This window comes from Hippichthys cyanospilos, chromosome 22 (genome assembly GCF_059441005.1).
Source record: "Hippichthys cyanospilos isolate Australia breed blue-spotted pipefish chromosome 22, RoL_Hcya_1.0, whole genome shotgun sequence".
NCBI classification, from domain to species: Eukaryota; Metazoa; Chordata; class Actinopteri; order Syngnathiformes; family Syngnathidae; genus Hippichthys; species Hippichthys cyanospilos.
In genome coordinates, this window is record NC_142390.1 from 724,935 (window position 1) to 751,072 (window position 26,138).

Genomic DNA, 26,138 nt, shown 5'->3' on the forward strand with positions numbered 1-26,138 from the left:
AGTCCGCATTTAGGGAAATGGGCTTGTGTCATCCACCCCGTGCAGAACGAGCCCAGCCGCGCAGCAGAAAGGCCAAATTCCTTAGGTGACCCGTAGGACACGTCGGGCGGGGCCCCGATCGCAGCTCCACGCGACACAATGACACAATGGAGCCGACTGTTAGGTTCAAGCGACCGAGAATCAATGGTCAATAAATAATGAACAGAAGGAAGACGAGGGTCTTTTACTCGCGAGGAAATCGGACAGGACCCTTCACCTTCTGAAAGCTCTTCCAGTCTGGTTACAGATCCTTTCTTTTCCTCATTTGTTCATTCGGGTTGGCCCGAGGTACAAAAGTCATTGCTGCGCTGAAGGGTTGGGGGAGACATTCGGCAACAATGTAAACAATGGCTTTGTGATCTTGTGATCTGGAATGCAGTTAACGAGTCCGCGCCGCTTCCTCAGGATCATCAGGACCATGCCCTTCTGTCAGGTCACGAAGCCCTTACCCTGTCTAAAACAGGGTAAAGTCGCCGTAGAACAGCAGCAGCGCTGCGTAAAAACAGAATTTTTTTTAGCAACTGTACCTTCAATTCATTGAATTACTTTTGGACAATTTTTACGCAAACGCTCCCTCCAATTTACGTGGCCCCTTTCATACGTTCATTAGCGTCAACCGTACGCCGCTAGCGTGGATGAATAATGGCTGATTATATTTGTATGCCAGCGTCTGTGTTTGTGCACACATCGGTCGCCGTGGTAACCCGGCGGTCCGCGCACGCCACGCCGAGAAAGAAAAGCATCAGATAAATGTCACAGCGGCTAATGAAGCCGCACCGGCGCCCCGGCGCTCGGCTAGCGGTGCGCTAACGAGCTGCCGTGCGCTAATGAGGATGCGCGCGCACGCAGACGACGCGCCAACGCGGCACAAGTTCCAAGGTTGTGTTTTCCGGCAGCAAAACACGACGCTTTCCTAAATGAGCGCGTTTTAGCATAAACGACGCTAATGACGGTTAGCGGGGCTCCGTTCGAACGACACATCCACGCGTTGTCTTCGCTTGTCTTGTTGCCATGGCGACGGCGGGAAGGGTCCCCGCCGCAACCCGTCACCCGCGCCGGCAAAGGAAGAGACGGTTAGGGAAGTTAGGGAACGGCTCCGTCGGGCCCGAAAAGTAACTTAACCCTTGTGGCATGATGTTACAGATCATAAAATGATCGATCATAAAAGAATCGATTTTCAATGAGAAAAAAAAAACAATAGGGAGCTGAAATTTCCAGCAGATGATTAAAACGTACAAGTTCAAAATGCGACGACATTTCTGTGCGATTGCAGATGGGGTGCAAGATTTTGCGCACAAAAATAATCCATTTTTGGACCACATAAAACCATTATAATTACAGTTTCTGAAATGCATTTTAATAGGATTTATTAACGGCTATTTCTTAGAGTGTCACCGTCACTTCACGGGCTACAGAGCCAGACCGCGGCATTGATGGCACTGAACATCTTGAGTGGTTGAAGGGAAAAAAAAATATTCATAAATAACTCATTCTGATGCCTTTCAAAGCATTTACAAAACAAGGGGAAAAAAATGCAATGTGCGTCGTTGGCATAGGGTGCGCGCAAGGTCAATAACGGCGCGGCCCGAGGAAAGGAGCAAAGCGCTTCCCGAAAGGAGCGGGATCTGGCTTCGTAACTAGCGAGAAGCGAGGAAAGCGCGCCGGCGGGCTAAGTGGAGAAAACATGAAGGGATATCGGGGCGGGCGCACCCTTGCGTTAAGCTTTATGGCCGGGAAAAACATTGTCGTGCGTAGCAATTAGCCAGGCGACAGATGGCTCAATACGCTGGAAAAGCGGGCGCGCGCCTTCAAAGCCATCTTTCCGCAGCACGCCTTCATTCGCTCCGACGGCGCTCCATTTCCCGGCCGGCGCCCGGATCGCCCCGCCGAGGAAAATCAACAGCGTTGTGTTCAACGTATGCTGAAGATGAGCCACATGCGCCGGCTTGGGACTTTTTCCCATTTTTTCCTTTGCACGTGAGCGCGGGAACCTTCGGACAACCCAACCCAAAGTCACGCCTGGCTTTTGGCTTCTAGCGAGAACGGCTAGCTCCAAAACATTTTTCCCAATTAGAGTTTAATTGCCCATTATTGTTGTTCGTTTCTTACGGTCGAGCGATTACACAAACGGCAAGCCGGATCACGTCAGCGATCTTTGCCCAAAATGCGACGATTCCGACGTTTCCGAGCGATCGCGGCAGGACGTGCAAATCATCATTGTCCAAATTCGGGATCGTTTAAAAGCATTAAAATGACATTAAATTGACGCTCAAACTCGGGGGTTGAGCGAAGAAGAACAGAAGCTACATTCAACGGCGGTCGCTGCTATCTTTGCCGCTCCGGGTTGGGGGGGGACGGGGGCCCTACCCCGCATCCTCATCGCTCACATCATGTTTGACTCCACCTTGGCAAATTGCGCTCCCCCCAGCCCCCGCCAGCTCGCTCCCCGGCGAGTCGGCTGGCAAAGCCGGACCCGCTTTGGCATCCCCGCCGGCTCCCATCGCGCCTTTTTATGCGATTTGGTCCCGTTAAACAGACGCTCGCTTTGATCGGATCTCATCTGCGCCGCCGCGGATGTCTTTGCGCCGGAACGCAGATCGTTTTTCTCCTTTTTTTTCCAACGCGGTCGGTATTTGGTCGGACTGACGTGGACTTCGGCCATTAGTGATCGCAGGCGGGTCGCCGCGGTCGGCGGTATTGGTCGCAAGTAACAACGGTCAGCTGGAAGTAAATAACGTCCAAAGATAAGCGCGGACTGAACTTAGTCGCGAGTGAGAACATTGAAAAAATTCCATCGCGCCGCAAGAAGTTGCCAGCGTTGTCATTCGTGACGGATTCATGACTGCGCTCAATGTTAGTCATTCATGAGTCACGCGAGCGATTGCCCCGCTGACGTGGGCTCTTCGGTCCTCCGCGTTCTCTTTTCACACAAGGTGCAAGCTTTCGCAAAGTGCATGTGAGAAAGCGTTTGCCTTGTTTGGATACGGCTGGTTAGAAATGTTTGAGCAAGCATGACGAACGATGCTGATTTCAATACTGAGCAAATGAATGGTGATTCTTATTTTGGACATGATCGGGCAGCCCCGATTGTAGTCACAAATGACTACAAATGTGTTTGCATTGTTGACAGCCATCTTGACGGGCAGGTTAGAGGACAGTAGCGCTATCGGGGCGCGACAGGTGTGAACGGCGGGTTGAGGGGGGGCGGTCCCGACGGCGGCCCCGCAAAGCTTGCGGGCTGACTTTCCGGGGTCGGCGGAACGGAGGGACCGGCGGACTTACTTCCCGCGAGCGAGCGAGCCCGTCTCACGGCGGCGCTTTAAGCCGAAGCGCCGGGCGATCGATGGCGCGCATCCATTCTGCTTTGTTAGCAGTAATGGGCATGGATTTTCTTGTAGGGACGGCGCGAGCCCGACGGGCTCCATTATGTCACCCGTGCGACGACCCCTATCGAGCCGGCGCCGAATGACGTTCCGCGTCTCTTTGCCGGCGCGCGGGGACGAACGCTCGCTCTGGCCGCAACGCGCTCGAAAAGGCTTGGCGAAAACCAAGCCGGGGCCCAGGTGAGAAACGACGCGAGCGCCCCCGGGGCGGGCGGAGGGGTCGATGGCGTGCGACGAAGCGGCGGAAGAAGGACGAGACAAGAGAGACGTCATTACTCATTTCGTCGTGGCCCCGGGGCGCCTCGGCGAGCGAGCGTCTGGCACCCGCCTCCTCGCTTTGCCACCTCCGTCTTCGCGTCCCACCCTCCTTCTGCTCGCTCGCGCGCGTCGCCGGGGAGTCCTTTGGCCAATCGGCGTTCGCCGTTGAAAAAGCCACACGGCGGTCCTCCCGCGGGGGGCCCGAGTCCGCGCTCGGTGTCTTTTCAACGAGACGCATCAAAGAACGGTGGCGGTGGAGCGAGAAAAGGCGGGCCGGGGGAGGAATTTTTACCTCTTCGGGGACAATTAGTTTTCAAGTTGCCGCATCTTCAGCGTGATTGGCGAGCGCCGCCAATAATTGAAACAAAGCTCCCCGTCCAAACCGCTTGCGGCGGAAACATTCAATTAGCCTCAATTGGCGATACTTCACAAAACAATTCTGGGCGTATTCTTTTGCCGTCGCCACATCGACGGCATCCGTACTTTGATTTGAACGGTTTTAGAAATCCCTTTTGCTGTGGCTCCGGTTTGAGGCAATTGAAGCAAAGCGCCTTCAACTTCTTTGCGGCCTAAATGGCCCGCAGAAGAAAAGCGCACTTTTAGCTTCCGTCTTCACTACTTAGGGAACAACTGCAATCCATTTTGTTGGTGCTAAGAGTATTGGATTGGCGAGGGGTGCATTTCAACTGCTCCTTTTGTGGACAAGCGGTGTAAGCAGAATAAATTCCACCTGCTTCCCGCCTAAATGGGCTGCAGTGGAAAATTCAGCACATTTGGCTTCAATCTATGCTTTTGTAGAAGTCAAATTAAGATGCGCCTGAGAAAAAAACAACCCCACGCCGCGCCGCCGGCCGTGCTGTGCGGCGGGCAAGCGCCGGCCGCTATGTCGCCCTTTCCCGTCAGGAGGCCTGAAGGCTTTCAGTCGGCGCGAATGCGATGCCGCGCGGCTCGCGGCGTCTGCGCGCCCGAGGCCACGTCGCTTGGATGCGCTCGCAAACGCGCATCCGTACTGGCGCACCCGCACGCCGTGTCCAAAGAAACGGCCAAGCGCGAAAAACTGGGCTTCAAGGCTTTTTGGTGCGGGATATACTGTATAAACGCAGTGCATCCTTGAGAAAAATTGTAAAGAAAATCGCATTGCCAGGGAGAAAGTCACTCTTGAATTCTGTGGAAAGAACTCATTAATTGCTTGTTCTTTCCACCGCTCTAAAAAAAAAAAAAAAAAAAGGGTTGGCACAAAGGCTGCCCCGTGAACCCCGGCCGTCACTCACAAGTCGCTTCTTCAAACCCGCCATCCGTGGCCTCCCGTTGTGGCGCCGCGCCATTAGCGAGGCGGCGGCGCTAATAGGTAGCGCACTAATGTGCCCTCCGAAGCCGCTTTGATCCAAACGGCAAGCGACAAAGTTAACGAGCAAACAAAACACGCGGCGCTAAATGGCGGTGGCCGCTCCACCGGGAGGCGGCTTTTGATGTGAGAGGGGGAGAAAAAAAATTCAAGACGGGATGCGGCAGCGCCGTCATTAGGGCGGCGGAGGTGAGGCGGCCGCCCTAATTAGCTTGCCGCTTGATTGAAAGCGCCTCAGCGGCGGGGCGAGCAAAATGAAGGAAATCGCAGCTTCCGCGGGGACTACTTTGGAGGCTGCGACGGGAAACTTTTACAGATTGACTTCATTGTGTCCTGAAAAAGCCCGCGGCGCCATTCAAGAGACTTCAGAGCGCGAGATGAGGAGCGTTCGCCGCCGCTGTGTCGGGTTCGACTAGATGTCTCCTTTGAACGCGGCCGGAACAAAGTCTGGCGACGGACCGGATCAGCAAAAGTTGAAGAAAAGCGGCAAGGGATCGGGGCCATTCCTTCAGCCCGCCACCGAGCCGCACCGCCTAAACGGGCTGCCGGGGAAATAGTCCGTGCCGTGAAAATGTTTCTCCTTGGTTGTTTGTCGTCATTACAAAACCGCTTCTGAGAGTCGAGTAAAAAGACCTGCCAATTCACCGGGGTCAGCTTGATTCCACGCTGGCGGGATCCAAAACGCGGAGCGTCCGTATCGGTCTCATCGTTCGGGATGAGGATTAGGACTGATGGTTTGTTTCCGCATAATAAAGCAAACAATCGTTTGATCTCGGCGAGGGCCCTATTATTTTCGGCGCCGAAGAAATCCACACCTCCGTATTTGCCGCAACGCTAACATTTCAACGAGGCGTTTCGGCTTGTTTGCTGCCTAAACAGGCGACGGCGGCGGCGGCGGCGGCAGAAATTCACGCACGGGAAACATTTTGGAGACTACTCATTCGTTGCGCCAAACAAACGATTCATCCTGCCCCATCGGGCGGCAGTCTCCGTCACACAAGGTGAAACGGGAAGAGCCGGCGGGAATCCTCGCCAGGTGAGCGAGCCGTTATTAAGTCCGCCCGCCAACCCGTCTCCGCTCGCTCGCTCGGATCTGTTCCCACTTGACATTAGTGGCGGAAGATGACACGCTGTTAGCGCGCGCATAAGAGGGTTAGCGCTATCATTTGGCGAGGCTTCCCGACAACATCCCGCTTCAGCGCCGCCGCGACGGGCCTGCGTGCTAACACCAAGATCAACGCCGAGGGCCGCTAAAAGATTGAAGCAAACAGTCTAATATGTACATTTAATCCCTGGCTGTCCGTTTTTTTCTGGGGGGAGGGACCCATGCCCCCTTTATGTACAGAAATGGTAAAAACACACAGTATATTTATGAAACTGAAATGTTTTTTGACAATCTATGCAATACGTTTGCCTCCTAGTGTTTTTTTTGGTATGCTTTTCCTTTGATATCACGCATGAAAAAGACCGAGTTGGGTCCAAATTTCCCCAAGGGGTCAAAGGCAAAGTTAGCTCAGGCCCAATCAGTTTTCTTCCTGAACAGGCAGCAGTAAAGCATCTTCGGGACGTTGTAACGCACGCACGCGTACGTGAGAAGTACAGACGAGGATTGAAAAATGATCTAATGGCGCCGGCCGACTCGGCGTGCGCACACACACCTTGCTTACATCCTATAATTGGCCACGTGAAGATAAGCGAGCGCATTAGAGCAACACAAAGCGATTAGCGCACAAACGCGCGACAACGCGCTCTCACCAACACACACGAAAACCGGGGTGCCTTCAAACGAGCGTGAGCACTTGATGCCCACGACTAGGCCACGCCCCTTAAAGCATGGAATCCAATCACAATCCGTTTCTTTCTTTTAGGTTAGGGTTGACTTATAGATGCTAGCCTTTTTGCTCAAAAAAAAAAAAAAAAAAAGAGTTTGGCTAACATTAGCAATAAGACGAAGCAAACTTTAGCCATGACCTTTCCTCTGTTATTCCCCCACAACTAAGAACAATTACAACCTGGTGAACAGATTGGATTAGGAAAGCTTTCCGCTTCCTCCCGGCAGCCCCGGCGGGCAAAAAAAAAAAAAAAAAAAAAAAACAGGGAGCCAGGAGCAGCCTGGAGGAAGAACAAGGACCTAACGCCACGAGCGCGCCGGTGCTGCCAACCGGCCCGATTGGACCCGGCCCAACCCGACGGGGTCTGCCCCAACCCGACGGGGCCCGGCCCAGCCCGACGGGGCCTGCCCCAGCCCGACGGGGCCTGCCCCGGCCTACTTTCTAACCACCGGGGGGAAAACTTCAACAAGATTGTCTTCATTAAAGGAGCGACTGAATGGACTCCCACTCTCATTTTTATTCTTTTCTTTCATTATTTACTAAACCTTTTCCAACGCTACGTTTTTATGATATGCATTTACTAGCATTTATTCACATTCAAAATCATTGCTATTATGAATAATGATTCGCAGTATACGTAGACTTTTATTGTTGCCGTATATAATAAGCTTTAAAATGTCCCTTTTTCTAACTGAATGGACTTTACACATCTCACTTGTCTGAATATAAGGCCGCAGTTTCTTTGCCAAATCGGGAATGGAAACCGAAATGTGTTCGGAGCGGGACACGAGAAGATGCCAGGAAAGCGTTTCTCTTTGTGTGTGTGTGTGTGTGTGTGCGCACAGATTAGATCACAGTTATGAGTGTCCCAAAAGGGAGCCGGCAGCAAAAGATCAAGTGCGTTTCTGGCCGTCCGGGGAACTTCCTCGGGGGACCGCCGCTACATCTTGGCTCCCAATAAAGCCGTTAAGGTGCCCCCCCCCCCCCCCCCACACACACACACACGCAATAACAGCACAACGCCACCACCATCGATCATGCTTGCAAGACGCAACACACGCAAACGCACACACACACACGCTAGGGACGATATTTCAAGAAAAACGTCCCAACACACACGTGCCGATGTGTGTACAGTTGCTTGCAGTTTACCATGGGAATAGTTGAAAAGAATGAACTTTTATTTTGTGCCACAGGGTCAAATCGGACTTTTTTTTCATTTTGAACATTATGTCTTGGTTGCCAATATTCACATACAATTGAAGAAAACCGCCAAAGTATAATTCAGTTATCGAAAGGGAATACCATGATCATTTTAAGATTCCCGCAACGCCTGCGGCGGAAGGACCCAAAGAAGGACGGCGGCGGCGGCGGCGGCGACAGACGTCCCGCGGGGCGCCCCGCCGTCGGATTAGCATTCCGGCGGCGGCGGTCAAGGTTACACCTGACGGGCCGGCGGCTTATGCGCGCTCACGTTGCGCCGCCGCCACCTCCATACTAAAGCATCCGCCGGCGCCGAGACGCGGCCGAAGCTCGGCCGGACGGGGATTTGCCGTCAACTCGGAAGCGGGTTTACCGGCGCGTACCCGCCCTTCGTTTGAACACGTGTCGGTTGGAAACGAGGGTCGGCCCGGCAACGTGGCCATCTTTATTTTCACGCCTTTTGAGACGCTGCCAAAACGTGGAGAGTTGAGCCAAAATTTGCAGGAGCGGACAGGACAGGTTGGTGATTTCACAGGCGCCCTGGCACCGTGAGTCACCCTACGCTAGAACAAAAGCGTGTGTTTGACCAAAGCACATAACCTTGCTCATCCAAGTCCATAAACCTGCAAACAAAATGCAAATCAGCGTACACGGGCTAACCGAATTAGCCTTGACGCGGGGGGGAATCGGAGGCCTTTGCACAACTGCTAACCGAACACGGCAGCGCCACGATTGTGGCAAAACAAAATCGTACTAGGCGGTACGTCTTCTTCATCCTCTGCCGAGAGCTACTACTGCATCACCGCAGCTTGCTGAAGTCACAGACGGCGGTCGTTGCCCTCTGTATTTTTCCCAGGAGGATAAAGAAGATTCGAAAGAAGCAGATTGCTAATGACTTGCCGGCGGTTGGCCGCAGCGATTTATCATATGTAATGAAGGAAAGATATTTGATGATATTGGTAGTCTATGTGTCCTTGCCTTTGTTCATTTTCCTGCTCCTTACTATGCTATTTCGCCTTGTGTGCTAGCAAGAAGCTAGCACAAGGCAAACACGCGGCCGGGTTCAAACATACACTGTTATACTGCGCTTGTCTCAAAACTAAGAAAAAAAAAGGTCTCATAAGGTCACTTGTATCTCAAGGCGTCACAATACTTTTACCCTGGAGGTGAAGCGTCACATTCAAACCCTGTCCACCTCCCAGACCTTCTTTTAAACAAAAAAAAAAAAAAGCGAATGCAAAATTATGGAGATGCGTGTGTCCCTCTCAGCTTTTTCCGCGTCTCTCTCCGGGCCCTAATCCCAAATTCCTCTCCTCCGGTGCCGTAATGAGCTGCTCTCAGACTGGATGGAGGCTTGACGGCGGGAATCATTTAGCACGCTTCGACGGCCACGGATGGAGGAAGCGAGGGAGGGGGGGGGGGGCAAAAGAAGAGCGGAAGACGGGAAGAAAAAAAAAAAAACACAAGCGGTAAGCTCTCCCCGCGGCCGACTACTGATGATCCTGGGGAGGAAGAGGACGATATGCGAGGAAGAGAGGCTTCATTGTGCATTTTCCGGAGGCCCAGGGACACCAAGAACGCAAGGATGAGCGTGCGTGCGTGCGTGTTGCTAAAAAGCACGCCGCTTCTCTCAAGGCCGCCAGATAAATACTCCTCTCAGGAAAAAAAAAAAAAAAAAAAAGCATTGGGAACGTCTCATTCACACACTTCGATTGACAAAGAGCACGCATGTGAGAGAACATGACGTCGCACTTTAACGCGTCATGAAGTCAAGATCTTCATGTCCAGACGTTCAATTACCACCGAAAAACGTCGACGTCACAAGATGGCGGCACTCGCGCTTGCTCGACACGAAAAAATGATCAAAGCTAACATGCTAAGAGAAGTGTTGTCATTGTATATTTGAACAGATGCAATTGCAGATGGATGCAATGGCAAATGCCTCAAATTTGTTATGATTTCACCAGAAGATTCCAGTTGACGTTCAAAGACCAACGGGACAATGGTCAATGAGGAGAAGGGCAAAATCGTTGAGAAAAAGACGTTCCAAAAGATCTTATATGTTGCTACAAGCACGGCTAAATGTTCGTTCCAAGATGCAAAATCACAACGGGCCACGCAAGGCCTCCAATTGGCATTATTGCAAACAGGCGCACTAGAAGACAGCTTGCGAAGACGACACTCCCACCAATCTACAATCGAAGTTACGAGAGAGTTATCCCAATGAAGACGCGAGTCGGCGCTGCAAAACCTTGAGCTCCAAAGCCCGCGCCGCCCGCCACGACAAATATTAAGGGGTGACGGGGAAATTGGACGTGTTATCAACCTGAAATTAGGCGAAGCCGAGCTCACAAAGTCACAAAAAGCGCCATGAGACAATTACTGGTGGTTAAATGATGAAATGGTTAGATTTGGCGGCAGCCTTGCAAATGATTTCAAACACGCATAAAAGGACGCACAAGCGCGCGCGTGTAGTTGAACAAGTTAGTATGTCGATACTCGCACTTGAACGCACCGCGCGACCAGACAGCATCGCAGTTGACGCAAGTGGGACGCGGGCGAGGAGGGAGGGGGATGTCAAAAACAAACATCGGCGCCCACCCCCCTTTCACCCCCTCAAAAAGAAACAAATGAATAAATCACCCCAAATAACCCTCGGCGTGCACAAATGGGCGGGACCGATTCCCGCGTGACGCATCGACGGACGCGTTAATCCTTTCCCGCCCCGACGAACGCACACAGCGAAAAAAGGGCAACTCACAGCGGGTCGACGGGCACGAGCAGCCGGCTCCCGAGCATCACGTCAGGCAGGAAGTCCAAATCGTACGCCGGAGTCATACTCGCTCCCGGAGGGGGGGGGTTTCGCGGGGAGGGAGGGATCGGGCGGGGGGCGGGGGCGGGCCGACCGGCAGACAGGCGTCCTCCCCTATCGGGAACGACGGCGCATCACATCCTCCTCTCTCCGGCTTTTTTTTTGCAAAGCCGGCGACGTGCCGGCGCTCGCTGGCTCGCGACGTGCGGCCGCTCGCTTGGAGAGCAGGTGCGGAGTGCCGTGGGGGCGGGGCTTGGCCGCCGCTCTTCAAGCCTCCCCTCCCTCGCTCTGCGAACGAAGCGAGCGAGCGAGCGAACGCCGGCGGAGCGCGCCGCCCCGACATCAAAAAGTCAAAGCCGGCGTTCGGAGGCTCGGGCTTTCGATCTCCACCCGCGCATATCGCAGCTTCCTTCCGTTTTTCCAAAATGCGCGCGTTGGCGGGAAACCAACTCTTCCTGCATCGCGTCCTTATGTTACGCGGCAACCGACGGAGCGGTCGCCGATCGGTCCGGACGCGACGGCGGGCGATCGGTCCGGACCGATCGGCGACCGCTCCGTCGGTTGCCGCGTAACACAAGGACGCGATGCAGGAAGAGTTGGCGCCCCCCGGCCCCCAAAAAAGACAATGGGTGCGCCCATTATTATTAGCACGCTGCCGCTTCAAAGCGCCGCCAAATATCAGGCGCCGACCGCCGTGGCGTTTTGGCAAAAGGAAAACACCGGGAAGAGGAAGCCAGACTTTATTGTAGGGATTGCTCATTTTCTTGACGAATTCCGGTGAAATTGACGGAAAACAAATGGGTAACAAACCCGATGCCTCCAATCCCATCTGACAAGCTAACGCGGGCCTCAACGGGGGTCGCCCGCCAAGAACGTGAACAAAGAGGCAAACGTTGAAAATGACCATCCGGAAGCGCCTTTTCATTTCCGGCGGATCCGGTTGCGGGGGTAACCACTTGGGCTTTTGCCACCCGTTTAGGATTGGAAGCAAGGATTGCGGCGCGTGAATATTTCAGAAGGCGCTCATCCATAATTGAGTGTGGCAAGCAGCTGCGTTTGAGCTAAAGCGGAAGCGCTAGCGGACGCTAGCATTCAGACCTCGTCCCCGCGGCCCGCTCGTTAATGGAGCGTGCCGGTGGAAACGCCGCCTTCCGCTAAGCGGGCCCGTCCCCGCGCCACCGGGAATGCTCGCTGACCCGTTTGACGGCCGGCGTAGCACGGAACGCGGGCGCCTGCTCGTGGGATTCGGCGCCAGCGTTTCTCGTGCGTTTTGCCTCATTTGGATTCGAGCCTGAATGAAGCTCAAAACGGACGGTACGTACGTGCTACCACGAGCTAGTGCTTCCGACCGGGGTTTCAACTCAGAATTCGAAAACTGCATCCTAACCGCTCTAAAAAAAAAAAGCCTCTCGTGGGATCGGAAACAGGCAAAGAAAACAAACGGCGATGGCGCGAGGCAGTTTTTTTCATCCGCGCCGCACCCGGGTTAGAGAAGGGAACCGCGCAAACGGGAAAGCGGCTCGTGGCCTCGGACGCCTTCCGTCAAGGCAAATGGAGCACGTAATGGACGGTTCCATCCCGACGCGGATGGCGACGAGGCCCCCCCCCCCGAGAGCCTGGCGAACGGCGAGCGATCGCTCCTCTCCATGCAAATGTCGGAGGGGGGGCCGCGACTCCTCCACCCGGGGCGCATCAGAGCACTTCCCCGACTGTAATTGGCCGGCGCCGCCCGTTCCGAAGAGCCCTTCCATTCATCACGCCGCCCGCCGCTCCTCGGACGCGGCCGACTCCGACCGATCTCCGCCGCGCTTTCCAATTTCTCCCTCCGAACCGGCAAAGCCCCCCCCCCGCCGATCCTTTTCCTCATTAAAGCGGGACCCAGGCAGAGGCGGCCGCTGCCTCTCATTTATTTTCATTTGAAAGCGGCGCGGCGCGGCTGATCCTATGGGGACGCCTTCCCGCAACAACGCATGCACACACAAGGAACAACAAGCGCCTGCAAATTCCCGGACACGTTATAGCCATTCCATATGCGTAGAATAATCAATATGATGCATATCGAGATACGTGCTGGACTATCGCGGCGCTTTTCATTTGCGTGGCGTGTATGGGCGTTATGACAAACGGAATGTGCATTTAGGCTGTCCGATCATTCTTTGATATAAAATACACAGAAAGAGCTAATTGTAGAGCTACTGAACGATTCTCATGTTGATGACTGACGCTCTTCATCTGCAGTTTTTCAGCCTGGGATAACATTCAAACGTCTATCCGCCGACGGAAAGGAAGCGTCCCAAGCACAGCGCGTCAATTAAGCAGCTAGCTGATGCGTTTTAACACCGCTTCCATTTATTCCCCCGTGCAGATTCACAAATTTCACAGTGCTACTTAAAGGCCCCCCACCCCTACCCCCGGCGATCGCCACCGGCATGATTGCGCGTATCGATCCCCCCCCCCCCCCGAGCGGCTACGCGTCGTATGCCGGTCGCGTCTCGCTGACGGCGGCTGATTGAAAAGGCGCTCGGGCAGATTAAATCCTTGTCGCGCTCACCCCCTCCCTCCGCGGGTGGCTGCGGTGAGGCGCGGGGGCGACAGGGGGGCGACAGGGGTTGTCGGCGTTTGCCGCAAAAAGGCTTGAGGGAGGCCGCATTTGAAGGGCGGCGGCGGCTCTAAATCAACAAGCGTGTCAGCAGAGCAGTAAAAAAAAAAAGCCCGATCGTCGTCGGGCCATTAGATGGACACGGGAGGCGGGCCGGCGCTCGGGAAACCATCCCTATCGTCCGCCGACTGCTCCCCGATTGCCATATTTTGGCCGTAAAATAGGCTCATAAAGCTGACCGGATGGGCCACGCGCCAAATCCCGTAAAACTAATCGACCGGCACCCGCCGTCGAGGCAAAGACGAGAAGGATTGAATAATATTGCAAACAACGCTTTGAACTTCAACCGCGCACTGAAATTCAGATATGAATGAACTATTTGGGATATTCAGGAAGCGGACTCAAAAATTCCAATAAAGCATGGACCAGTCGGAAAAAAGTGGCATTGTGAGGCAGGGAGTGACGAGAACAAGAACAAGATAGAAAGACACAAAACACACACTTGACCCAGGACCAGGAAATTAAAAAAACGAAGAAACGGGACAAGAATAAAATAGGAGGCATACGAAGTCCCACAGACAGACAAGACCAGTCCAAGTCCAAAGTCAGAGGCGAGCTCAAGAAAAAGTTGAATCCACTTGGTAAAGACGCGATAAGACAAAAATAAGACCAAAGCTAGGAGATCTGCGACTGTTGCTAAGCTGGAAAAGGAGGGAGGGATGTTTCCACTCTTTGTTTCATGTCTTCATTCTGCCGCGCTCTCAAACGAGAGCAGACAAAAGGCAAAGAGGCAAAATGAAATAAATAAGCGGGACGCCAAGGCGGCCCCGGTCGGCCGGCTGGGAAAATGTCAAATCCCGCTCCGCGTGCTTGGATGCCTCTGTCCTTAAATCCCTGTCTCGCCGCCTTTTAAATTCCCCAAACTACAACGGAGGGTTTTGTTTTTGTTTTTGAGGGAACCCGAAGCGACCTAAAGTGAAAGCAAAGAGCCTAAACGTGAAAAGGTACGACAAGGCGCGGCCACGCATGATCAAAGCTTCGCAAAGGAAGCGACAAATATTGGCCCTATGAACAAACTTCAGCGCCAGGCGGCACAAACAAATGCTAGTTTTCTTTTTCGCCAACGAAGGGTCGAAAAGCGGCTGACACCCAGGAAGACGATACGAATGCTCCATATTCATTGGCGTGTGGGCGGAATAATACAAAATGTGCAAATTAGCCGAAGGGAAAAAGCAAGGCTTAGCGGCCGCCGGCGCTTTTTAGTTTCCTAATGTCGAAATTAGAGAAACTTCTCAATTGCATACGTTTTGCGGGACGGTCTTGGTGGACGCTGAAGAAGAGCGGATCAAGATCAAAGTTGGAGAAAAGACCCGTGCGATGTGGGCTCTTCCCAAAGGAGGAGAGCAATTCTGGCGCTCCGCCACAACACGGCCGGACGGCGACAAAAACTCGCTCTTGCAGCTCTGCGGTGGAGCGCTACGCATCAGCGGGGGCGCCCGCATGGGTTCCCTCCCGCCGCTCCGCCGGGCTCAAGTAATGCCATGTGGCAGCCTGACTCTCGCCGTTCCGTCCGCAGGAGTCGGGGCCCCCGCCCGTGCCCCCGCCCCCTTTGCCCTGAACACAACGCGGTCATCCGCCTCATCGGTCAAAAGGTGACGCGTACCTTTCAGGAGCAAGAGTCAAAGCAAGAGCTGGAGCCGGATTGACCCATGAGGGTGAGCGTTCTTCTATTGGCATTTGTGCGCAACTAATACAAGTGGCGGATTCAATCGCTATGAATTGCAATTTCAAGTGCTCCGCTGCCCCCTTGAGGTCTGGAGTGCAGAATATCTTAATGTACGCTTTGGAATAATATCATTCCCGAGCGGAGCGGGCAGGTGGCCGCTCTCTTCCGAGCCCCTCGTCCAATAGGAAGGCCGGTAATTAAAAATGCATGCTGCGGCTGATGATGATTTATGCGTGTTTTGCTGAGCCGGGAGGAAAACACAGCTTCATTAGTGCATTATGGGATCTGGCGTCATTAGAAGCATTGGCAAGACAGGACAGGACTCAACGCCGACTCTCTGTCTTCACGCTCGCATGGGAAAAGACATATTGCTACGGGGGGGGGGGGGGGGGGGGGGGGGGGGGGGGGCACTTTGGAGTCAGCACAATAAATACTTCCGGAATGCACCTTATGTACGTGAGATTTCCGATCCCGTTGAGCTTTTCCCCGTTCCGCGCCTTGAAATTCAAGCGCCGAGCCGGGGATATGTCGTTGAGCTCGCTCCGCTTCCCTTTTCGCACTCGCTAACACGCTCCGACAGGGAAAGGTCAGGGCCCGCCGGCTCCCCGCGCCAAGGGTCGGAGCTAGGCGGGGCGGCGGCGAACGGAAGGGCATCGTCATGGTAACGGCCAGTCCGCCGCGGACGCGTTTGGCGCCGGCCTGGAACGGGATCAAAGGATATTCCGGCCGGGGGTAAATGCCGACGCGGGAAGCCCACGGGTCGGATTCGGCTCCGCGTCCGTGAAAGAGCCCCCGCCGGAGCGACGGGCTTGAAACTCGAAGCCTTTCCTGGATCAAACACCTCCTGCGCTCCCGTGTTTTATGGCGATTCAACCCGCGACCGCGACGATGTTAAGTAGAACCCGGCTAACATCAGCTTGTGTTTTGCTTGAGGGTATTACGGAAATAGTTTCAAGAAAAGAAGCGAGCGGACCGAACCCCCGTCCGAGTCCATGTAAAAGGATCGTGTAAAATTTGATGATGTCTCCAGCTGAACACGGAAAGGTATTTCATTTGCAGTCTTTTGGCAAATCTTGAACTCGGTGACCCCAAATGACCCCGAAATAGCGCAACAATGTAAATGAGACATCTACTGTACAGTATAGGGGTTGAAAGACAGAGTGAGACATCCATCCGGCATCACTGGCGAAAATGTCGGCGGCAAAACGGGCCAATGAGCCAAGCGTGCCGGTGCCTGTACGCCTTGCCTGTATGCGTGTCCCGCCATTCTCTACCCGCCCGCTCCCCATTCTGCTCACGTTCAGCCCATTCACAAAAGAAAAAGAAAAAAAGAATCCCCTCATGTGGTTCTCCTCTCTCAATGTCCCATTTTTCTGTCTGCGAGTACAGAGTCGGATGGGAAAAAGCACCGAAACAGGGCTGAATTATTTAGACTTTCCCGCGCCGCGCACCAGAAAACGCTTGACTCGGCACTTTGCGAGAAAGGGCCCCGGGAAGGGCGGGGCGGGGCGGGATAAAAATTGCATTGGATACAAGATTCCGCAATCAGGCGGCGATATGAAGAATTCATCTTATCTCCCGCGCACAAAGCAGGCGGGAACCGGGTGACGGCCGAACAAATTCCCCTTCCCGTTTGCCCATCCGTTGCGACCGTGTCATTACGGCGCGGTAAACAAGCCGGCGCGGGCCGGGAGGTCGGCCTGACTCTCTGCAAGCGGAGGGCGGCCGCCCCCTCCCCCCGCGGGAGAAATAAGCCGCCGCTTTTCTTCCGCCGCTCCTCGGCCAAGGACGCGCCGCCCGCGCTTAAAACAAAAGAGTCCGATGGGGTCGTCGGCGCAATCTTGGCAGGGGGTCGCGCGCAGCCGGAGGCTTAGCGCCCGGAACGTCGGCGGGATCGCGACCCATTCGAACGGGCAATTGACTGAGGAAATTCAAACTGGGGTGGGAAAGACCTTTACAAGAAGCGGGGAAGAAAGAATCTGAAAAGCATCCCAGCCTAAAACGCTCCGCCAAGCGAGCCCGCCCCTCCTTCTTGATCCACACGTTGGATCCGCACCAAGTTTTCTGACCTGCACCCGAAATGCCCTTTAGGCGCCTTCGCCATCAAAGAGTCCCGCCAAAAGGCAACCTCGCCGGCCGGGTAACGCGGCGCTCTAAATAACAAGCACGGCGAGGCGACACGGGCCTTTGCCTTTCAACGTGACGGGCCCGGCGGGGGAGCGCGTCGGCGCCCATCCATTTGCCGACATTAGCGCAGGCACTTTAATTCGTCGCCTTCCATTAGTCGGGAAAAGCGGCCTTCGGCGGGCGCTCAATTATCCGTCAGAAAAAGCGAGAGGCGGCGGCGCAAACAATAGGCGGCGTCGGAGAGCGCGCCGCCACCTCATTATCGTCGCACTCGCGCCCAATTTTACATTTGACGCTGCGAGGAGGCAGAAGGGAAGGAGAAGGGGAGGCGGGGAGGCGGGGAGGGAGGGGAGGGAGGGGGAGGGACGCCCCCGCCTCTTTTGTGAACATTCCGACTTCATTAGAATCATAATGAAGGTCGTCCAGGCGCGACGGAATATTTTTAGGGGCCGCTTGCGCGTAAATAACGCGCAAACAAATCAATTGCGACGCACCCGCTACGGCGCCGCTTCCGCGTTCGCCTCGCAGCGACCACGGCGACAACGGCGCGGCTTCCTCAAACGATTTGGAGGCGGCTCGCAGCTACTAACTCTTCCATTTTGGAGCTGCCGCTTGAGTAAAGTCCCCGGAAACCCGAAATTTGGTAGAATCGAAAACGACGAGAAAGGCGAAGCTCCGGCGAGGCCCAACGACCCCGTTCGGATTGGCCGTCGCCGGCTGGAAATCGGCAGTCGCCTGCGAGCCCTCTGAGAAAGGCGCGGTGCGTGTGCGCGTGCGCGCGTGTGTCGCGCTCCGTCGGTGCGACGATGTTGCCGCATGTAGTGAGACTTGCTAATTGGCTCACCTGTCTCCCAGCCATCTGGAGCCTCTCACCCAAAAATAAATAAATAAACAATACACCCATACGGTCACGCTAAAGTGTGCTCGTGGAAGACAAAACAAAACAAAAAAAACTTGTGAATGGAAGGATTTTTTTGTCTTCTTTTCTTGGCATCAAGCTTTCGTCGCGCTCGCAGCTGTCGGTTAAAAAGCGAGCGCAAAACCCTGTGGGGGTTTTGTCGCAAGCAAGCCGTCACCTTTTGCGGGGCGCGCAGATAACGGGATACATATATATGAGATACGTCAGTTCTTTTTAGAATCAAAAATTCCATTTTTGGCGATTCAAAATACAAGGAAGCGGGCGTAATCTCAATGAAAAGGTGTGTGTGAAAACGCTCCTTTTTTTGTTGATTTTCTCGGGCGGCAAACGCGAGGGGGCTCGCTTGGGCGCGCCATCCGGACCGCTGACCCGGAACTCATCGGGCGCTCGGAGAATAAAAACCATTCCGCGGCCTCGCCGCACGCGCGGCAGGTCTGCGAGGCTTGTTATTATTTAAAAGCTTCAACAATTCTAACGGGCTTCTTTCCCGACACGCTTGGCATGACAACAGGTGAAGGTTGTCGCCATGGTAACGGGCATACGTGACCTCGATGGGGGATGCGCAAACACGCGGCGCAAGGCGCGCACGCGATCATCCGTCCCGTCCCCAAAGACACAATGGGCACGCCGAGCCCCGGGGCGCGCGCTCGCTCGCTCGCTCTCGCGGCTGATGCTGTGCCCGCCTGGCCGAAGCCCCGCCCCTTGCTCACATTTAACCACCCTGCATAATTCATACGCCGATAAAAAATACATGAACGCCATCACCCAATTAAAAAGTCAACACAAGTATTCCCGTTTTTTTTTTTTCTTTTTGAAGGGGTGCTCGGAGATCAGAAAAGGACATTGGCCCGCGCGGACGTCCTCACGTCCCGGGAGATTTAGAATGGCGTCCCAAATTGAAGGCGGACCCCAACGAAATCAGTTTTCGCCTCGTGATCCAACGCCGGCACCTTTTTAGGAAGGCGAAACGACTCCCGGACCGAAAACACTCGAGAACAGCCCCCACGCCGACCCAAATAATTTGCCGAGGAGGACGACGGGACGGCGGATCTGAAAGGCGGCCAAAACGGCGCCCCGCCCACCGTTTCCTTTTCCGAGGGAAATGAGGCGAAGCCCGCGGGCCGGAAGGAAGCGGCATTATCGGTTCTCGGTTCAAAGACGGCCGGACGCTTCGCGTTCAGGTATCCGAGCGCAACGCCTGCTAATTTTGGAGGCCGGTCTCAGATTGGCGGCCGGATCCCGAAACGGCGCCGCTACTTTCTCTCGGCCGCCGGCTGTGGTTAAAGACGGGGCCCCATCCCCCGCTCGCTCCGGTGCTCGTGAATATTCATAAACGAGGCGGGGGGGGGGGGGGGGGGGGGCGTTGGGAACGCGGCTTGTCACACACCAGGCAATAAGGGACGCAGCGTACCGGGACGCCACATTGTGCACATCCCTGTAATTATGCTCTGGGCTGTCGGTAAACAGGAAGTGTGTGTAGGCGCACGCGCACGTACACACACCTGCTCTCAAAGAGGAACTTGAGGCCTTCAGAGCTCGCTTGTATCGGTTCCACTTGTGCGCCCGCGCTATTCATACGCTAATCAACACAACTGGGAGTGTGCGCACGCGTGCGTGTGTGTGTGTGTGTGTGAGAGACACGGCAAATTCAGCTTTGGCGCTACCGCCAATTATCAGCTGTGTGGCTTCAAAGTGATAGCTGCACAATGACACACAGTTACAAATGCACGCTCACCCCCCCAACACATTCAAGCGAGCGCGAGAGCATGATGTTGAATCAAGACTGATCCCGAACGTCAAATGAAGACCCAAAAAAATTTGCACGGGCCCATTTTAGAATCTGACGGTGACCTTTTGCTACGAGAGCGAGTGCTAGTTACGGGTTGCAGACAGTGACCCCCCCCCCCCTCCCCCAACAGCGACGCTGGCAGGAGCACACTCCAACATTAGTTGCTGTTCTACTTGTCGTGCCGGTCGATAGCGACTTGTCTGCGGCGAGCGGCCAATGAGCACTTGGGGATTTAAGGGGGAAAAAAAAGAAGACAGGAAGTGCCTACCTTTGTATTGGGCCGCTGAGATCGCTGGTATCCTGCCTGAAACACAAACACAACAAAAAGGATGAGAATAATTCGACTATTAAGCAAATATCTCACTGGCAAGACATTTTACCGTTAGCATGTCAATGGCATTTTGCATTGTTTGTTCGGATTGCACTAAGCTAAACAATCACTTGGGTGAAGCTTCCCACCATTTTTTTTTTGCCTGGCTAGGAGGCGATACCTTGATTATTTCCAGAGCTGCAGCGGTAAAACATGAAAAAACAAACAAACAAACAAACAAACAAACAAACAAACAAACAAACAAACTACTGCTGTAAATCATTTAAATCTTTTGAACTCATTGCACAATTTTCCACAGTAAATGTCATTCTTCAACAACTGCAGCGATCCCTCGCTACTTGGAGCCTCCCCTATCGCGGATTTTTGTCTTCATAAAAATCAAAAGCTATATTGCGGAGAGATGCCCTGTGAAAAGCCACGGGCACTCCTCAGACGTGTGCACAGTGCACATGTTTACCTAAATCTGAAATTATTCAAGCTTATACAGTTACAGTTATGCCTTCCCATCCCTTTGGCCGCAGTTTCACGGAGAGCCGCGGTTATGGCGCCCGAAGGTCTAATTAGAGTGAAGCCTGTAGCTGAGCAAACATGATAACAATCAGAGTTTACTCTTGAAATTCCAATTTCTTGCAAGCTTAACCACTACGATAGCTTTTTTTCAATCCTTTAATATGATTTTTTTGGTGTATGATTGGCCTGGGAAAGCTCACTGAAGAAAGCGTTTCAGCTCAATTTTTGAGGCGTAAAATAAACACGCGCGGGGTTGCGGGCTGGCGCTGAGAGGCCTCCGCCTTTTCAAACACGCAAATCGCGACGAGACGACAACAACGACATTTGCTAAGCCGCGCTAAGTTGGAGGAGGCGGTTATGGAAAACCGATGCCACCGCGGCGACGCTCACACGCCGGCGAACGCTAAATTGCTCGTGTTTGTCCTTGGCAAGTGTGGAGAAACTCCTTCCATCCGACGCGTTGGCTCGCCATAATTCCGCGCGCTTTTATCCTCACTTCTTCGACTTGTGGAGCATATAAATAAATTGGTCCCTTGGCGTACGTGCGCGAGCTGCGGCAAATGAGCGCAGGTTTGATGTCACCCGGGTAAATGAAATAAAAAAAACCAACAATGCGCTCGTTAATGTGTGCGTGCCGCTCCTCGACACGGCGACCAATCACGGAGCCCTTTGCATTTCAAAGACGCGCCGGTCCGTTTCATCTGCGGCCACCCAAACCTTCGTCTCATTACGCGCGAGCGTTTTATTCCCAGATTCCATGAATTGGGACTTTTTGATGACAAGCACACAAACGCGTGAAGTCCACGGCGCAGGTTGACGCACCGGGAGAAAGGCACGCCAGCTCAAACCCGCTGAGAATCGCTCGCGGACGCTTAAAGATTGGCGTTAAATGGCGGGAAGCGGCAGCGAGTCAGCAGACAATTCCCAAGGCGGCCGCGCTAACCCCATGGCGGAGGCAGCCCATCGATGGCACACAGACAGATCAACCGATATGGCTTTTTTTTTTCCAGGGCTGATACGGTAGCCAGAAACCGATCTCTGCGGCTAGCCGGGTTTTAGCCCGCGTGCCGCTTAGTTCCCCGACGGAATGGCCCCGACTCGGCCCGCCCCTAGTCACGGCGGACCGCCGGCGAAAAGGAAAGAGGTTTGCCGAGGAGGGCTCCCGCAAAATAAAACATGTAAATGACCTTTTTTCCCAGTTCTTTTGGAAATGAGTAACAGACACTTTTTTTTTCCTGGCGGAAAGAAATTCCTGTTGAAATCGAGTGCGAGTACGATGGTGCTGAGCCGCGCGCCATCTGCGCGCCACGCTGCTTTTAACAGCCTTTCAACAGCCCCCCATTTGACACATTTTCACTCGCGCGCGCCCCAAAAGGCAGCAATCCCCCGGCCAATCCACGCAGGCGTTTCAACACTTTCACACTGTCAAATTTCACACCCTTCAAGGACTCGCCGCCTCGTCTTGGGCTCATCTCCATTTCGAGGCGCGTCGCCGCCTTTCTATTCCGGCGCCTTTCGACGCCCGGCGTCTCGTCCAATCGCCGCATTCCGCGGAAATTCCTCCGACGGGTCACGGCGGTCCCAGTCCAGTCAATTAGAGCAATCATTAAGCGTCCTTCACCCGCAAGTCAGCCGACTTCCTCTGACCAAACTCCAACTTTTGGCGCAAGACTTCGCAAACTGAGCCCTTTTCGCAAACCGGCAACGAGAAGAAAACGACAAATCAATATGACGAGCGACGGCCAATCGGACGGCCGGGCCCAAACATCAAAACGTCAGCGGCTAATCCCTGGAAAAGTGCCATATTAACTTTTAATCCGGGCGCGAGCGGGAAGCGGAGCGGTCGCCGTATCAAGTCCGGGATTTACGGCGGCGCTTTGATGGACTGCGAGCGGCGAGGCAATAAAGCCATGCGGATCGCCGCCAAATGGATACGATCGCGACGCGCCATCCGTCAGCGGGACAAAAGGCCGCCGTGCGACGCTTCACTCAGCCGCGCGCCGTCACTGGCCGGCCGCCTCTTTACCGAGGGGGGGGGAGCGAAGCGCCCGCCGGCCTCCGTTTGCATCCGCCGCTTTGTCAAACAGAGCGAGCCGAGGAAAGAAAACATTAGCGCTAAACGCGCTCGGAAATTAGCCGGCGGCGCATGGCTTCATCAATAGCAATTAAGGCGGCCGAGCGGCCCCCGCGGACTGACTTGCGCCGATTAAGGGAACGTGCGCAAGGATGGGCCAGAATTAAGAAGGAAAAAAAAAAACTCAAACACCGAATCGATGAATCGACGTGCCGCATTTGTTGAGCCGCTAGCGAGTCATCCGAGTCCATTTCAAACCTGGACTGAAAATACCATGAATTGCACGCGTGTCTTTTCATTCCCGTTTTGTCGAGTTGGAGACGTTGTTCAAAAAAAAAAGTGAAGGAGTGTGTCAGCAAATCGCATCCCTAAAGCGCCACGACCCTATAGCGCAGTGGTGCTCAAATGGAGATTTGAAATAAAACCAAAATCCTATCAAATTCATGATTCAAATGAATTAAATGTTTTTGCTTTGCACTGGTTAAGGGGCTGAAAAGATCATTCGAGGGGGTACATCACTGAAAACAGGTTGGGAACCGTCGCGGTATTGAGCCTTTAAGGGGTGTGGCCGGTTAAACGAGCAGCGATTGGACAAATGGACGGGGGAAGATGACAGCCCGTTCTTTCACCAACTATTTCATAAACAAGCTTTGCTTATTTGACAGCATAGACTCAGCAGATCCATTGTGAAATCAACAAACGAGTACAAGAAGAATAATGAAGCGATTCCAGGAGAGGAAAAAGAACGCCGTGACTCACTCCGGCGACCGCACGCGCGAGGGACAAAATATTACGAACCGCGCGTGTCCAATCCAATCAGCTGGGAAGAGTTTGGGAGTTCCGTCATGTGGCCAATAAGAAAATGCGGCCCAGCCGGCCATTCCCATCCTCCAAAGGGAATCTTTCTAAACGGGGCGGATCTGGAGCGGGCCGCTTAAAAGCGGGCCGCTTAAAAGCGGGCGCGCGGAGAAGGAATACGGCGAGCCCTCTGATCCTGCTTCCGCTCTCATTTTCAGTCCACGTCAACAAGACGCCGAGCGAGCGCGCGCGCTCGAGAGCAGACTGCCACGAGCGCGCAAACGCGGCGAAACTTGCGCTGGCTTTGGTTGCGCTCTGACACATGAATATTTCATGCCGTTGACGTTTAAAGCACAACATTTGCGATGTGGCGTGTGCATGCAAAAGTGTGTGTGAGCGAGTGCGCGTAATCCATAATGCATGTCTTGAAAAGTCGAGCGCTGATATGTTGCGTTTCACGCCGCGTTCTGCGCACGGTTACATCACGTGTGTTACGCGCGCGCTCAGATTGCATTTTGTGTTCACTTGTCTTCATTTGCATCATTTCAGCATGCTAAGCGCGCCCTAATGAAATGCTATCATCTATATTCCCATGCGGCGCTTTGCAAACGGGGGCACTTGAGATTTGAAGACGATCCGCGGGTATCGGAAATTCCGATGGAATACTTTCATGCCGTGGCAGGCAGGAATATTACCTTTCCCTTTTCAAATCAAGAGCAAAGTAATTGGAACATGCAAGTTAATTTTTGGGTTGTTTGTTTGTCAATTGCGTTGCGCCGGTTAGATCAAGCTTATTTTACATTTCATTAACGAGAACTGCGTGTACGTATGAATGGCGTAGAATAGCAAAAGTACATGACGGAATTGTGTCGTCCTGCACAGCACATGACAACAGTGTGTTATTCTGTACTATAGTAGAGAACAAGCTGTGCAATGTACAATAGTATAATGGAGTAGTGGAAGGAAAAAAAATCTGACTACGGCGCGTGTTTGCCTGTGCATTTGTGTGCGTTCCCGTTATGTGTGCGTGTTGTGCGCATGCGAGATAAGCGCAATCCGCCGGTCTTACGGCCGTCGATAACGCGAGGGGGCTGCGAAGGAGATAGCGAGGAGAGAAGAGGAAAACGGGGAGACGGACCGTGGACAATTTCTGTCTCACAATAAAAATCGAAATCACGTGAAAATAAATAAAAAAAACAATAGCGCCGGACGGAGATCATTTCTGGTTTCCACTTCAGCAACAATACACAAGGGGCCCCAAAAAGGAGCGTCGGGGGAGACAAACGCGCACACACGCGCGCGCGCACACACACACACACACTCTGTATGAAAGTCTTTTTGTCCGCGCGCACACCTAAATCCCCAACGCAAAGGCCGCAAGCGTAATTGAAGGACGTAGCGACCGGGCGCTAGATACAAGTCGACAAGTCGGTGCGCGCGCGGCGTAATGACCCCCCAAGGGAGACGGGCCGGGGGCCACTAAGAGGAGGGATGAAGCGCGAGGAAGAGGAAGCGGCGAGGTGGCCGCGGCGGCAGCTGTCGTCTGGCGGCCAAAGTAATTGGACGCTCGTTAGCGCCGTCCCACCTGGTCGGGGGCTTCCCGGGGTGCGTCAGTCGCAAGGCCGGGAGCGCCGCCGCCCGATGCGCCTCCACGGCTTGACTGACAGCCGCCGACGCGTGGAAATATGAAAAATAATAAGCCGCCGAGTTGCGGCCGGCTGACTGACAGGCGGGGAAAGCCCCCCCCGCGCGAGAACGAGAGCGGTCGGGCGAGCCGTCCCGGTCTTGTGGGCGACCGCTTGCGTCACACGCTCGACCGAAAATCGCCCCCAAAAAAACCAAAGACAACATTTTCCCTCAATAAATCAAAGCGGGAATGCTAAACGATTCCAATTCGAGTAAAAAGGTCCTGGGGTGGCGTCAAGTCACTACCTGACAAACCAGAAAGAAAAAGCGTCCCGAGCGGGCCACGTGACTCACGAGAGCCATCGTGTGACCCGCCGACGGGCAAAATGAGCTTGACTGCCTTGTTTGTCGCAGCCAACGCACCCCGTTCGCGCTTCCACCTAAACAGAGGGGTCGCCGGAAAAAAAAAAAAGGAGACGACTGGTGAAGGACAGTCAGCTGGGAAGAAGCGCGCGGGCGGGCGGGCGGATGGTGGGGGGATTCAATATATTTTTAATCTCGCAGGTGTAATCAGATTACACGTCTGCCAGGAGCAACGTATTTCATAAGGAAGAAGTAGTTTGGTGCTGGTGGTGGGGGTGGGGGGCACGAGCGCGGACGAGGCATTTTGGCACGGTGATGTACATCCACCTTGACACATTGTAATAAATGCAGCGGCAGAAACACAATGCCGTGTAATCATTTTACGGTGACATACCGGAATTCCA

The 26,138-nt window shown here is 53.9% G+C and overlaps 1 protein-coding gene across 17 annotated transcripts in view; it reads right to left on the reverse strand.

The window, feature by feature from the left end:
* celf2 (cugbp, Elav-like family member 2) overlaps window positions 1-26,138 on the reverse strand; it is a 124,291-nt gene that overhangs the window by 25,104 nt on the left and 73,049 nt on the right. For 16 of the 17 annotated variants that reach the window (XM_088405919.1, XM_088405920.1, XM_088405922.1 and 13 more), the window contains exon 2: window positions 20,301-20,336. Coding sequence is in view for 14 of the 17 variants with exons in the window: in XM_088405920.1 (XP_088262046.1) it covers window positions 20,301-20,336 (36 nt within the window). In the remaining 3 variants the exon portion in view is untranslated. Of the gene's footprint in view, window positions 1-10,821; window positions 11,276-20,300; window positions 20,337-26,138 lie in introns of those variants that run through there. The other variant, XM_088405917.1, reaches the window with a different exon arrangement.